Below are 16340 nucleotides of genomic sequence, written 5' to 3'. Positions count from 1 at the left end.
GAACATGCCTAGTTAGCTAGAAAGCCGGTTGGTGGATCCGGATAGCTAACGCTAGCTTGCTGGCGCTAGTTGTTGGAGAGGCCTAGCTAGTCCTCTCGGTCTCTCGCTCGCAACCGTGTTTCATTGTCGACATAGGTAGCTAGCTAGGTTCAGAAGAGTGCCTGATTGTAAAGCCTTCAAACAACTTGAGCACCATATGGGAGACGGAAACACTGCACTTTCTTACTGTGAGAGTGTCATCGATGTACAGGGGAATCTGTCGTGCGAGGAAAGGGAAGTCCTCTTCCCCGTCCCTGCAAACCGCAACCAAACTCGCCATGTCTTACAGCTCCTGTCGCGGTGGTATCACGTATTGCCTGTATACAGTGGGGACAGATTCACCAATAGCTAGGGCTAACGTACACACCGCGCGTCATTTCAAGTTCTATGCCTTGTCATAACACGCAGTGAACTATAATTTGGAAAAAAATACATTGTAATGTTTTTTTTTTTCACCTTTATTTAACCAGGTAGGCTAGTTGAGAACAAGTTCTCATTTGCAACTGCGACCTGGCCAAGATAAAGCCATAAATACTTATGATAAATAATAAATACATAGAGGGATGAGACATGAAAAGAGAACAGAGACAGCCGGGAGGGAAGGGATATTCAGAAATGGGCAGGAAGGCGGGTGTGAGAGTACTCGGGAGTACTGTACTGTAATATGAAATGATCCCAACAATTTTAAAAGCTTCTGTGGTTGATAAATGCCACTGTAGCAAGTCAATGATATATTAGTCATGGATAACTGGCTGCCTGCTGCTAGTTACCGTTAGCGCGCTGGACTTCGGGCTAGAAGGTCGAGGGTTCGAGACCTGCTCCCTGGTGTTTTATTACATTGGTGTCAGAATTGATCGGACCTTGCATCCACAACAGTGCCTGTGCTTGGCCGGTGAGCGCGCTCCTATAAGACGTAGAGTCGCAAGCTAGCGCGAGGACGTGCTCTTTGAAAGGAGGGAGTAGTGTGACGACCCTGGGTTTATACGCGCGGATATCGACTCTGCCGCTCGAGCATGCTTTTGCGGCAGTCGATAGTTAGCTAACTGGAGTGTTTTAAACTGAGTAGCAATCGTTATGAAATACAAAAACTACAACCAGAACGTGTTAGATTACGGAAAAGTTTACATTTACTGTGGTTAACTTTCTTATTTGGTTAACTAGCAACTACCTCCACTGGCACCAGGGTCTGAAGAAATTCGAATCAAATTGAAGCGTCAAAGAAACAGATTAATTTAGCTAGCTAACTTTAGCTGCTTTTCCGGCGAAGAGTTAACGTTATGTCAATCAATCTGTAAATTACTGATCTTGTTTCATGTTCTTGACAACTGAAACTTCTTCACGAATTTACAAATGTATAATTACATTATTTTGTAAACACAAGCAATCATCGTACATTACTTACCAGGCTTTTGAAAGTTGCCTTTTTATACAAAAACAAGCGCGTAATAGGCGGAGGAATCTTCATGTGTAACTTTTGCCCTCAAGACGTAGCAACAAATAAGTTCCAGATGTACGCTCGAGATGAGATTCGGGCGCTAGGGGTTGCCAGAGATAAGAACAGATAGAACAATGATACAGATATTTCACCGAATGTATAAATGTGCAACCGCTTGGCGTTTCCACGCACTTCCAAATATGGTAGCCTAATGGCCGGTGTCAGGTTAAAATCTTCCCAGCGTGAAATAGCTCCCAATCGTAGGAAAACTGTTGTAGTGAACACTTATGAGTATGGTGGGATGAATTCTGGACTTTACTACCTTAAATAATACTTTTAAGATCAATTGGATAAAACAATTCCCAAGAAGACCCACTTATATGTGGAATTGTATTCCTCACCATACTTTTTCCTCACCAATACATTTGGTGGCCTTCATTTCATGTTGGTTTGCAATTATAATATTGAAGTTCCAGTGAAACTCTGCTTTTCATCGGCAGGTTTTCTTATCATGGTCGTTAATTACTAAGCATAATTTTTCTCCACACAGATATTATATGTGGAATAATCGGGATATGGTATAAAAATACTTTTGTTTTTAGAATACTGTTTCCGAAATAATATCCTGTTGGTGAGCCAACTTGTAAATGCAGAGTTTTATAAAACTTAGTTATAAGGAATTCTTATCACTTTACATGATCCCTGTAACACCTAAATATTTTGCAATTGTTTTAGATGCCATTCCCTCAGGTGTTGATTTATTATTCAGGAACGTGTCAAGATCTGACCCTCAGAATCTACCTTCCCTGTTGACTCATCAGTAGGAAAGATTTGTTTCTCTTTTGGTCCATTCAACAACAGAGCGATACGAACCTTGTTTCAGCAGGATGTTGTATCTATACCTTTTGTCATGCCTTATTGGAACGGTTTTATTGATAATATCTGTTGGAAATAAGGTTGGATGTTGCCACAAACATACCTACTTGTTAACAAAATTAAGGAAGTTTCCTTTAAAATTATGAGTAAATATTATCCTGCAAACCACTATATGAAGAAGTTTAAGAAAAGCTAATTCAAATTGTAGCTTTTGTAATGACCACATAGAAACGGTGTTGCATCTTTTTTGGCATTGTATTCATGTGAGGAAACTGTGGCAAGACATCAGTAGATTTATAATTGAACACATTTATGAAGATTTTACACTATTGTGGAGAGATGTACTGCTTGGATTCTTTACCTACGATAGAACAAGTTGCAACAATTTTATGTAATTAATTTCATTATTCTTTAGGCCAAATTTTATATTCACAAATATACATTTACAAACAACAGTAGGGTATAAGGTAAGAAAATGTGGTTAAGTAGGGTTTAGAAATCCTGTGCTATATTGACATTGTGTGTGGAAAACATTTCATCACAGGTAGACATTTACTGTAATTTTTTTAGTATAGTCCATTTGTAACTCAACTCACTACTTGTAGCTGTATAGTCCGTTTGTGTTGATGGTGTTGACTAGATAATGTTAATGTTCGTAACTAAACTCAACAAAAAAGAAACGGCCCTTTTTCAGGACCCTGTCTTTCAAATCAAATTTTATTTGTCACATACACATGGTTAGCAGATGTTAATGCGAGTGTAGCGAAATGCTTGTGCTTCTAGTTCCGACAATGCAGTAATAACCAACGAGTAATCTAACCTAACAATTCCACAACTACTACCTTATACACACAAGTGTAAAGGGATAAAGAATATGTACATAAAGATATATGAATGAGTGATGGTACAGAACGGCATAGGCAAGATGCAGTAGATGGTATCGAGTACAGTATATACATATGAGATGAGTAATGTAGGGTATGTAAACATAAAAGTGCATTGTTTAAAGTGGCTAGTGATACATTTTTGATCAATTTCCATCAATTTCCATTATTAAAGTGAGCTGGATTTGAGTCAGTATGTTGGCAGCAGCCACTCGATGTTAGTGGTGGCTGTTTAACAGTCTAATGGCCTTGAGATAGAAGCTGTTTTTCAGTCTCTCGGTCCCTGCTTTGATGCATCTGTACTGACCTCGCCTTCTGGATGATAGCGGGGTGAACAGGCAGTGGCTCGGGTGGTTGTTGTCCTTGATGATCTTTATGGCCTTCCTGTGACATCGGGTGGTGTAGGTGTCCTGGAGGGCAGGTAGTTTGCCCCCAGTGATGCGTTGTGCAGACCTCACTACCCTCTGGAGAGCCTTACGGTTGTGGGCGGAGCAGTTGCCGTACCAGGCGGTGATACAGCCCGACAGGATGCTCTCGATTGTGCATCTGTAGAAGTTTGTGAGTGCTTTTGGTGACAAGCCGAATTTCTTCAGCCTCCTGAGGTTGAAGAGGCGCTGCTGCGCCTTCTTCACAACGCTGTCTGTGTGGGTGGACCAATTCAGTTTGTCCGTGATGTGTACGCCGAGGAACTTAAAACTTACTACCCTCTCCACTACTGTCCCGTCGATGTGGATAGGGGGGTGCTCCCTCTGCTGTTTTCTGAAGTCCACAATCATCTCCTTTGTTTTGTTGACGTTGAGTGTGAGGTTATTTTCCTGACACCACACTCATGGGGCCCTCACCTCCTCCCTGTAGGCCGTCTCGTCGTTGTTGTTAATCAAGCCTACCACTGTAGTGTCGTCCGCAAACTTGATGATTGAGTTGGAGGCGTGCATGGCCACGCAGTCGTGGGTGAACAGGGAGTACAGGAGAGGGCTCAGAACGCACCCTTGTGGGGCCCCAGTGTTGAGGATCAGCAGGGTGGAGATGTTGTTACCTACCCTCACCACCTGGGGGCGGCCCGTCAGGAAGTCCAGTACCCAGTTGCACAGGGCGGGGTCGAGACCCAGGGTCTCGAGCTTGATTATGAGTTTGGAGGGTATTATGAAGTTAAATGCTGAGCTGTAGTCGATGAACAGCATTCTCACATAGGTATTCCTCTTGTCCAGATGGGTTAGGGCAGTGTGGTTGCGATTGCGTCGTCTGTGGACCTATTTGGGCGGTAAGCAAATTGGAGTGGGTCTAGGGTGTCAGGTAGGGTGGAGGTAATATGGTCCTTGACTAGTCTCTCAAAGCACTTCATTTACATTTTAGTCATTTTAGCATGATGACGGAATTGAGTGCTACGGGGCGGTAGTCATTTAGCTCAGTTACCTTAGCTTTCTTGGGAACAGGGACAATGGTGGCCCTCTTGAAGCATGTGGGAACAGCAGACTGGGATAAGGATTGATTGAATATGTCCGTAAACACACCAGCCAGCTGGTCTGCGCATGCTCTGAGGACGCGGCTGGGGATGCTGTCTGGGCCTGCAGCCTTGCGAGGGTTAACACGTTTAAATGTTTTACTCACGTCGGCTGCAGTGAAGGAGAGTCCGCAGGTTTTGGTAGCGGGCCGTGTCAGTGGCACTGTATTGTCCTCAAAGAAGCAAAGAACAAATAAGTTATTTAGTCTGTCTGGGAGCAAGACATCCTGGTCCGCAACGGGGCTGGTTTTCTTTTTGTAATCCGTGATTGACTGTAGACCCTGCCACATACCTCTTGTGTCTGAGCCGTTGAATTGCAACTCTACTTTGTCTCTATACTGACGCTTAGCTTGTTTGATTGCCTTGCGGAGGGAATAGCTACACTGTTTGTATTCGGTCATGTTTCCGGTCACCTTGCCCTGGTTAAAAACAGTGGTTCGCGCTTTCAGTTTCACACGAATGCTGCCATCAATCCATGGTTTCTGGTATGGGAATGTTTTAATAGTTGTTGTGGGTACGACATCGCCGATGCACTTTCTAATGAACTCGCTCACCGAATCAGCGTATTCGTCAATGTTGTTGTTGGACGCAATGCGGAACATATCCCAATCCACGTGATCGAAGCAGTCTTGAAGTGTGGAATCAGATTGTTCGGACCAGCGTTGAACAGACTTGAGCGCGGGAGCTTCTTGTTTTAGTTTCTGTCTGTAGGCTGGAAGCAGCAAAATGGAGTCGTGGTCAGCTTTTCCGAAGGGAGAGGGCCTTATATGCGTCGCGGAAGTTAGAATAACAATGATCCAGGGTTTTACCAGCCCTGGTTGCGCAATCGATATGCTGATAGAATTTAGGGAGTCTTGTTTTCAGATTAGCCTTGTTAAAATCCCCAGCTACAATGAATGCAGCCTCAGGATATGTGGTTTCCAGTTTACATAGAGTCAAATAAAGTTAGTTCAGGGCCATCGATGTGTCTGCTTGGGGGGGAATATATACGGCTGTGATTATAATCAAAGAGAATTCCCTTGGTAGATAATGCGGTTGACATTTGATTGTGAGGAATTCTAAGTCAGGTGAGCAGAAGGACTTGAGTTCCTGTATGTTGTTATGATCACACCACGTCTCATTAAATTATAAGGCATATTATAAGGCATCTCTTCTTACCAGAAAGATGCTTGTTTCTGTCGGTGCGATGCGTGAAGAAACCAGCTGGCTGCACCGACTCCGATAGCGTCTCTCGATTGAGCCATGTTTCCGTGAAGCAAAGAACGTTACAGTCTCTGATGTCTCTCTGGAAGGCAACCCTTGCTCGGATTTCATCAACCTTGTTGTCAAGAGACTGGACATTGGCGAGTAGTATGCTAGGGAGTGGTGCGCGATTTGCCCGTCTTCGGAGCCTGACCAGAAGACCGCTTCGTTTTCCCCTTTTACGGCGACGTTGTTTAGGTTCGCCGGCTGGAATCAGATCCATTGTCCTGGGTGGATCCGCTTCGGGAAAATCATATTCCTGGTCGTAATGATGGTGAGTTGACGTTGCTCTTATAGTAGTAGTTCCTCCCGACTGTATGTAATAAAACCTAAGATTACCTGGGGTACCAATGTAAGAAATAACTTCGTAAAATCCAAAATAACTTCACAGATCTTTATTGTAAAGGGTTCAAACGCTGTTTCCCATGCTTGTTCAAGAACCATAAACAATTAAATAACATGCACCTGATGAACGGTCGTTAAGACACTAACAGCTTACAGACGGTAGGCAATTAAGGTCACAGTTAAGAAAACTTAGGACACCAGAGGCCTTTCTACTAACTCTGAAAAACACCAAAAGGAAGATGCCCAGGGTCCCTGCTCATCTGCGAGAAACATGCCTTAGGCATGCTGCTAGGAGGCATGAGGACTGCAGATGTGGCCAGGGCAATAAATTGCAATGGCCGTACTTTGAGACGCCTAAGACAGCGCTACAGGGAGACAGGACGGACAGCTGATCGTCCTCGCAGTGGCAGACTACATGTAACAACACCTGCACAGGATTGGTACATCCGAACATCACACCTGCGGGAAAGGTACAGGATGGCAACAACTGCCCGAGTTACACCACGAACGCACAATCCCTCCATCAGTGCTCAGACTGTCCACAATAGGCTGAGAGGGACTGAGGGCTTGTAGGCCTGTTGTAAGGCAGGTCCTCACCAGACATCACCGGCAACGTCGCCTATGGGCACAAACCCACCGTCGCTGGACAAGACAGGACTGGCAAAGTACACTGACTTCACTGACGAGTCGCGGTTTTGTCTCACCAGAGGTGATGGTCGGACTCGCGTTTATCGTCGATAGAATGAGCGTTACACCGAGGCCTGTACTCTGGCGCGAGATCGATTTGGAGGTGGAGGGTCCGTCATGGTCTGGGGCAGTGTGTTACAGCATTATCGTACTGAGCCTCTTGTCATTGAAGGCAATCTCAACGCTGTGCGTTACAGGGAAGACATCCTCTTCCCTCATATGGTACCCTTCCTGCAGGCTCATCCTGACATGACCCTCCAGCATGACAATGCCACCAGCCATACTGCCCGTTCTGTGCTTGATTTCCTGCAAGACAGGAATGTCAGTGTTCTGCCATGGCCAGCGAAGAGCCCGGATCTCAATCCCATTGAGCACGTCTGGGACCTGTTGGACCCCCCCCCCCAGAAATGTTTGGGAACTTGCAGGTGCCTTGGTGGAAGAGTGGGGTAACATCTCGTAGCAAGAAATGGCAAATCTGGTGCAGCCCATGAGGAGATGCACTGCAGTACTTAATGCAGCTGGTGGCCACACCAGATACTGACTTACTTTTGATTTTGACCCCACCCCACCCCCCCTTTGTTCAGAGACACATTATTCAATTTCCGTTAGTCACATGTCTGTGGAACTTGTTCAGTTTGTCAGTTGTTGAATTTTGTCATGTTTATACAAATATTTACACATGTTAAGTTTGCTGAAACTAAACAGTTGCTAGTGAGGACTTTTTTTTGTTGCTGAGTTTAGCTAGCTTTCACGTGGCTACTAGCACTGTCATGAAAAGGGGCATGAGGGAAGCATAACATTACGTTATTTTACGTCGTGAGAAGGCTCGAGAGCAGTCAATGTTGAAAAGTAATCTTTAGACATGTACTTTTCTTAAATTAAGTTTTGTAATTGACCTAAACAAGCAGACAAGAAAATTGCGTTTGGAAAAAGTCAAACCCTTTGCTGTTAGAGTGCAGTATGCTACAAATACTGCGTCCAAAATATCACAGTTGACTGCAGTTACTGCACTTTTATTGCAGCTTTAAAACTGCAATCTTTTTTGTAAGGGAAGTTTTTGCTGTAAGCCAATGGGTTAACCTAGGTAACCACAGGTTGTTTTCCCCCACACAGGCGTGCGGGCCGCAACGTTTTAATAGTCCGCCTCAGTGGAGGTGTCATAATACCCATAAAACCTAGCGGTAAAACATGGAAATGGTTCCAATCCTTTTTCCACCCTTCATTTTTCACAGTGAATTTTACAAACACTTAATTAAGTGTGTGTTTGGTGTAGGCTTATCTTGGTGTGACGTTTTGATAACTGTGTAATTCTTTCTTTGGTACCCTTTCTGTCATAGCTAGCCACTGACTGCACTTTAGCTAGCTAGTTAGAATAGCAGTAGATCAAAAAAGTATTTATTATTTAGCCTAGATAATTATTTGTACAGTATGTCAACCTTGGTGTCTATTTCAGACCTTATGACATTTTAAGGATGAGCATAAGAGCATTAAAATGGGAGAAGTCTGGTCATGTGGAGAAGTGCAGCTACAGTTAAGGCAACTTAGAGGTTTGGTCAGGGCCGGCATGAGGGTTAAAGTTTATCCTGTGTCGGTGAGTGCAGCTATTAAGTTAAGTTTGAGCGTCTTAGCAGTACAATGTGTTCTACACAGCTGTCAGCATTCTACAAGAAAATAGCCACTTAATCAATTATATAATCATTAACCAGATTACTCTGGATAACAGACTTGGATGAGTGATAACTCACTTCGATACTGCAAAAAAATATAAACGCAACAATTTCAAAGATTTTACTAAGTTATAGTTCATATATATGTACAGTTCCCTGGGTCGCTCGTCTTTTCAGTTCGCTGCAGCTAGCGACTGGAGCGAGCTGCAACAAACACTCAAACTGGACAGTTTTATCTCAATCTCTTCATTCAAAGACTCAATCATGGACACTTACTGACAGTTAGGGCTGCTTTGCGTGATGTATTGTTGTCTCTACTTTCTTGCCTTTGTGCTGTTGTCTGTGCCAAATAATGTTTGTACAATGCTGTTGTCATGTGTGGCTGGCTGCCATGCTGTTGCTTAGGTCTCTCTTGTCGTGATGTGTTTTGTCCTATATTTTTTATATTTTGAATCCCCGTAGGAGGCCTTTTGGTAGGCCGTCATTGTAAATAAGAATTTGTTCTTAACTGACTTGCCTGGTTAAATAAAATCAGTCAATTGAAATAAATTAATTATGCCCTAATCTATGGATTTCACATGACTGGGCAAGGGTGCAGCCATGGGTGGGCATAGGTCCACCCACTGGGGAGCCAGGTCCAGCCAATCAGAATTCGTTTTCCCCCACAAAACGGCTTTATTACAGACAGAAATACTCAGACGATCCCGCTGGTGAATAAGCTGGATGTGGAGGTCCTGGGCTGGTGTGGTTACACGTGGTGTGCGACGGATGTACTGCCAAATTCTTTAAAACTACGTTGGAGGTGGCTTATGTTAGAGAAATTAACATTAACAGCTCTGGCGGACAGTCCTGCAGTCAGCATGCTAATTGCACACTCCCTTAACTTGAGGTCCCGTGTGGCTCAGTTGGTAGAGCATGGCGCTTGCAACGCCAGGGTTGTGGGTTCATTCCCCACGGGGGGACCAGGATGAATATGTATGAACTTTCCAATTTGTAAGTCGCTCTGGATAAGAGCGTCTGCTAAATGACGTAAATGTAATGTAAATGAGACATCTGGTATTATGCCAAAACGGAGCAGTTTAGAGTGGCCTTTTATTGTCCCCAGCACAAGATGCACCTGTGTAATGATCATACTCTTTAATCACCTATGGATTATCTAGGAGTTATGCCCACTAACAGGGATGTACACTAATGTGCCCAAAATGAGAAATGTTTGCTTATGAAACATTTCTGGGCTCTTATTTCAGTTCATGAAACATGGGACTAAAACCTTACATGTTGCATTTATTTTTGTTCAGTATAGAATGTTGTCATTGATGAGAATTAATCTTAAAATCGATTGACGTTCAGAATTGACTTTGTTTAGACCTTCTGCTTGTATTTTAGTTTCATGACCAGAGACAAAGCTTCAAAAACTATTTATTTATTCAGAGTGGTACATGTATTCACAGTCTTGATTATAGGACCCTTTGCACTCTGACTGATGTCAAGTGATAAAATCCCAAGTTATCAATTAAAAGTTTATGGGAAAACTGCACTTGTCCTTATGAAAATTACAGTTGAAATATTCTACAGTTGTAATGTCAATCAAACTTTTTATATAGCACTTTCTTACAACAAATGCATTTCAGCGTGTTCAAAGTCAAGCATTGAAAGGCATGTGGCACTTAAAATCCTTCCACTTGTCAGGTCTCTATAATAAGTGACCAGGTAATTCTCTCTACCACATGCAAATGCCTCCGTGGAGCTCATAAGTGTAGCAATGCAGCCTATTTTGGCAGTTCACAATATCGGTTGTACGGATGTGGAATGTGAGGAGGAAGCCAGCCGTGCCCAACCAGGTGCATTCAGTGGAGGACCTGTACCTGGCCGAAGACTACAACCCTCTGTCCCGAGAGCCCACAGAGGAGGATCTTCAGTGGCTAAGGAACCGTCCCCGGGGAAGGTTCAGTGGAATGGCATGTCTCCTTGAACCTGAGCTAGAACAACCGCAACCCTCCCTGTACCAGACATTGTTCAAAAACAAGGCCACCTGGGGCATGCAGGCTGGCATGGTGCTGTCGGTGGAGCAGGGTCCTCAGATCACACTCATTGGATGGGGTGTCGTCTGTAAAGTGGGGCACATAAAGAGGGCGGCATCAGGCATTCAAAATGGCTACAGGGATGAATATCATGGTCACAGTGAGAATTTATATCTGATGTTTAAATTATGTCTTACCCCAAAGTGAGAGTACATCACTTCCAGCAGATCTCCTTGCTGAGGATGGCGTTGATCATGTACCGCTTCTCGTGGGGTGAGACTGTTTCGCATGTCACGCCTCATCTAAAACATGGGGTATCTGTACTTTACTATTTATATTTGACAACTTTTACTTCACTACATTCCTAAAGAAAATAATGTACTTTTTACTCCATACATTTTCTCTGACACCCAAAAGTACTTGTTACATTTTGAATGCTTAGCAGGACAGGAAAATCGTCTAATTCACACACACTTAAAGAGAACATTCCTTGTCAACCCTACTGCCTCTGATCTGGCGGATTCACCCCCTGATCTGGCTGATTCACATGCTTTGTTTGTAAATTATTTCTGAGTGTTGGAGCGTGCCCCATAGCTATCCGTAAATTAAAAGAATAAGAAAATGGTGCCGTCTTGTTTGCTTAATATGGAATTTTAAATGATTTAGACTTACTTTTGATACTTATATATTTGAGCAATTACATTTACTTTTGATACTTTAAGTATATTTAACCAAATACTTTTAGACTTTCACTCAAGTAGGTTTAAAATGGGTGACTTTCACTTGAGTCATTTTCTATTAAGGTATCTTTACTTTTACTCAAGTATAACAATTGAGTCCTTTTTCCACTACTGGTAGCCTCCACAACTGGACGCTCATGCTCGGATCACACTGGCGCAGGATGTCCATGCACCGGATGGTCTGAAGGATGCATTCCTGTTGGACTGGAAAACAAAAAAGAGACATTTGGTCAGTGATAGGTCTTTTTCAATGCTGTATCACCATCTTTATCTGGACAGAAAACACATTGTTTTTCATAACACAAACACACCTTGGACAATGTGACAAGTGGTCCCTCACCACCCAATCTTAACTCATGGGAACCATACACAAACATACTGTGCAGATATCTACAAATTCATTGTATCACATTTGATGAGTTACTGACCTCTCCGTCCACAGGCTCGATCTGCTGTAGTCTACAACTGGACGGTTGCGCTCGGCTCACACTGGCACAGGATGTCCATGTACCGGATGGTCTGAGGGATGCACTCCTGTTGAACTGGAAAACAAAGACATTTGGTCAGTGGTAGTTTTTTTTCACCCCAATAGGTTGATTACTAAAATTGTAACATCTATATTTAAATACCAAAACCCACAGACTTGACTATAGTAACAGTAAAATAGACTGGACTTTGGTCTATCTGCACATCTGAAATCCTACTATGTGGATGGGACATTTCTGCTGGGATGGAGAAATTATCTGGAATGCTCAACTAGATGATCAAGACAGTCTAGGATACTATTTGCCCGAAGAGGAAGTATTGCGATGAGCTATACGGCTGTACTTATGATTCTAATTCTCAAGAGGAAAGTTAAAACCCTCAGCCGTAAGGTCACCGAGGAGGACCAACAATGATGGGGGAATCGTCTGAAGGGGACTGACATGCAGGGGTAGAACATAAGGATTTCAACTAGCCTGGGTAACATTCAGGTCCCAAATCTGTGGCAAGCAATTTTTGTAAAGGCAGAATTTCACTGCTGTGTCAGGCTAGTTTGGCACATTTTCTACAAGCTATTCCACAGCTGTGTCAGGCTAGTTTGGCACATTGTCTACTAGCCCAGTCTGAAAAGTAATAGCCTCGGGTAAGCTTAATTTCCATCCCTGTTGACATTTCCAACTGACTTCACAGGTCATTTGATTAGTCATGTACACCAGATGCACTTGTGGAACAAAACCGTTTCTGTGTTTTGTATGGGGAAAGCATTGAGGCCAAAAGTCTCTGCTAGGTAAAGCCCCGCCTTACCTCAGCTCACTGGTCACCATAGCAGCACCCACTCGTAGCAGGTATATCTCACTGGTCACCCCCAAAGCCAATTCCTCCTTTGGTCTTCTTTCCTTCCAGTTTTCTGCTGCCAATGACTGGAACGAACTGCAAAAATCTCTGAAGCTGGAGACTCATATCTCCCTCACTAGCTTTAAGTGTTACGCCCCTGAAAAAGAGGAGAAATAATCACGAGAGTGATTTCCTCAAGGATAACTTTTAGTGCAATCCATTTTACAAAAATAACACATTTTACAGAACAACAGATCTACAGGAAATAGATAGTTTTGTAGGGTACAAGGCTATAACAGTATACACTGTAATTCACTGAAACAGATACTAATTTCAATATAACTGTCAAGCACAAAGCTTTACCTCAGTAAACCATAACTCAATTTATCAACAGGCAATAAAGTGTTTGAAAAACCATTATACAAATAACACCGCAAAATATCTTATTAACAACGCACATGTTCATTCACAATCGACATAAAATGGCAGCTACTCTCAGTACGAAGCTATTCTTCGCTGCAACCATGCAGGGCTCATATTACTCTCTGCAAACTTAACCTTAAACACTCTTGACATGTTAGCGAGTTATTACATTTAAATTACTATTTTTTATCATCAATAACGTACCTGAAATAATCACGAGAGTGATATGGTATTGTTTCCTCAAGGAGAACTTTTAGTGCAATAAGGAAAGACCGCGATTTCCCCAGGAACTTGGGTTGAGACCAGAGCAATCGATCTCAGGCTCATAGATTAAGAGCATTTAGTAGATCACAGATTAACACTTTTACCCTTCCATTAGGCACCACAAAATAAAGTAATCAATATAACGTTTACACATTCCTCACAATTCGTACCCTTTGTACGCTTGACGGATTTTAACACAATTATATGAATGTTATCAATCTCTATCAACTAATACTGAATGCATGATCTTCTTAACCTTAGATGTTTTAAGATCCTCACATACTATGAACTTACTAATACTTTTTAATGTATAACAGGCTATGAGTATTTCCTTTAACCTGTCACATAAGCACCAGCTGTCAGAGCAGCTCACAGATCACTACACCTGTACATAGCCCATCCATCTACCTACCTCATCCCCATACTGTATTTATTTATTTATCTTGCTCCTTTGAACCCCAGTATCTCTACTTGCACATTCATCTTCTGCACATCTACCATTCCAGTGTTTAATTGCTATATTGTAATTGCTATGGCACCATGACCTATTTATTGCCTTCACTCCCTTATCTTACCTCATTTCCACTCACTGTATATAGACTTTGTTTTCTTTTGTTCTACTGTATTATTGACTTTTGTTTATTCCATGTGTAACTCTGTTGTTGTATGTGTCGAATTGCTATGCTTCATATTGGCCAGGTCGCAGTTGCAAATGAGAACTTGTTCTCAACTAGCCTACCTGGTTAAATAAATGTGAAATAAAAAAAATCTAATAAATAAATAAAAAAGTCCCTTGTGAGCTAGCTAGCCAAATTCAGCTAGCTAGCCAACCAGGCAATATTTAGCTAAATAACTAGTTAAAACTTCTTATGGCTGCAGTCCCGATATCGGGACCAATATGACAACAGCCAGTCCAAGTGCAGGGCACCAAATTCAAAAACCAGAAATCTCATAATTAAAATTCCTCAAACATACATGTGTCTTATATCATTTTAAAGGTAATCTTGTTGTTAATCCCACCAAAGTGTCCGATTTCAAATAGGCTTTTCAGCGAAAGCACTACAAACGATTATGTTAGGTCACCACAAAACCAAAAATAATCACAGCCATTTTTCCCAGCTAAATATAGCTTCACAAAAACCAGAACAGAGATAAAATGAATCACTAACCTTCGATTATTTTCATCAGATGACACTCATAGGACTTCATGTTACACAATACATGCATGTTTTGTTTGATTAAATTCATATTTATATAAGAAAAATAATTGCACGCTATAATCTGAGACGGCGCTCAAAGTAGCATACCACAGCTGCAAAGATAACTTTATCTATAAACAATAAAATACATGATAAATATTCCATTACCTTTGTTGATTAGGATCAGAAAGCACACCAGGAATCCCAGGTCCACAATAAATGTTTGTTTTGTTCGAAAAAATCCGTTATTTATGTCCAAATACCTTCTTTTGTTAGCGCGTCTGGTTTACATATCCAAACGCTAATTCTGGTCAGCGTTATATCGGACCAAACTTCAAAATGTGATATTACCGGTTGAAGAAACATTTCAAACTAAGTACTGAATCAATCATTAGGATGTTTTTAACATATAGCTTCAATAAAGTTCCAACCGGAGTATTCCTTCTTGTCTCCGTGAGCAATGGAACGTCAATGTCGTGCATGAAGAAAAGGCATGAGCAGCGCATGGCTGCTTGATGGACACCTGACTGATTCTGCTCTCATTCTCTCCCACAACATCATAGAAGTCTCATTGGAATTTCTATTGATTGCTGACATCTAGTGGAACCCCTAGGCAGTGCAACATCAGTCATAACTCAATTGGATTTCTTAAAGGACTCTGGTGAATACAGACAAACTCAGATTTCTGACGTCCTGTTTTGATTTCAACTCAGGATTTTGCCTGCCAATATGAGTTCTGTTAATCTCACAGACATAATTCAAACAGTTTTAGAAACTTTGGAGTGTTTTCTATCCAATACTAATAATAATATGCAAATATTAGGAACTATGACTGAGGAGCAGGCTGTTTGAAATGGGCACCTTTCATCCAAGCTACTCAATACTGCCCCTGCAGCCATAAGTTAACATTAGTTCACCGTTCGTGTAGTCAGACTTTTCTAAGTGGTGACATGCTAGCTAACCAACTATCATTGCCGTGGTGCCGTCCTAATGTTAGCTACTGTAGCAAGTCTGGCTACACAAATGGTGAGTTAACGTTAGCTAAATATCCCTTCCCTGGCGGGCTAATGCTAGCTAGCATGTCACCACGTGAAAAAGTATGACTAACGTTACACAAACCGTGAGCTAACGTTAACTAGCTCAACACAGTCATTCTAGCATATGCTGGTTCTCCTTTTACTTCTAAGGTAGGTAACGTGCATTGTACACGCACATTACCTACGGTCGGTGGTTATCTAGCTAATTTTCATAAGTACCTAGCTAACCACAGAGCTTTGACCTAACCAAAATAGCTTGTTAGTAGCTAGCAAACAGGGCTTACCTTATCAGACTGCTCCAGCGACGTCTCTCGAGGTCGGAAAACAATCAAATGTGTGTGTGCTTATTGGAGTAGTGGTTACAATCCGGTACATAGCACAGAACCATCCTTGCTTCTGATCGACGGAGAGACCTAAGGTTAGCTAGCTCGCTACAAAAGGCCAGAGTGTAATAAACATTTAGAAAATCTAGTCATTTAAAAACTGCTAAACGTAGCTAGCTAATTTAAAAAATGCTAAACAAGACTACACGAGAAATACACACTATCAATAATTTACACGAGAAACTAAAAAGGCTATAATACTGTATCTACATGGTAGGTTACTTGTCGATGAGAGTTTGCATGGAGAAACGTGCCTTGGGTGATGACGTCAAAGCTTGAG

The 16340-nt window shown here is 42.2% G+C and overlaps 1 protein-coding gene and 1 long non-coding RNA gene across 2 annotated transcripts in view; both read right to left on the bottom strand.

The window, feature by feature from the left end:
- LOC120032737 (gametogenetin-binding protein 2-like) overlaps positions 1-334 on the bottom strand; it is a 32798-nt gene extending 32464 nt beyond the window's left edge. Inside the window, exon 1 of the mRNA XM_038978926.1 lies at positions 227-334. Within this exon, the coding sequence (XP_038834854.1) occupies positions 227-319 (93 nt within the window). The 5' untranslated portion in view covers positions 320-334. The remainder of the gene's footprint in view (positions 1-226) is intronic.
- A 9744-nt stretch (positions 335-10078) lies between these two features.
- On the bottom strand, positions 10079-12776 carry LOC120044427. Its single transcript, XR_005476549.1, has 5 exons — positions 12725-12776; positions 11866-11979; positions 11511-11641; positions 10895-10999; positions 10079-10783 (listed from the first exon to the last, which is right to left on the bottom strand). It is a non-coding gene; the product is annotated as an uncharacterized LOC120044427 (long non-coding RNA).
- Positions 12777-16340: the final 3564 nt, after the last annotated feature.

This window comes from Salvelinus namaycush, chromosome 3, assembly GCF_016432855.1.
Source record: "Salvelinus namaycush isolate Seneca chromosome 3, SaNama_1.0, whole genome shotgun sequence".
In the NCBI taxonomy this organism is placed as follows: Eukaryota; Metazoa; Chordata; class Actinopteri; order Salmoniformes; family Salmonidae; genus Salvelinus; species Salvelinus namaycush.
This window is presented reverse-complemented; position numbering and strand designations above follow the sequence as displayed.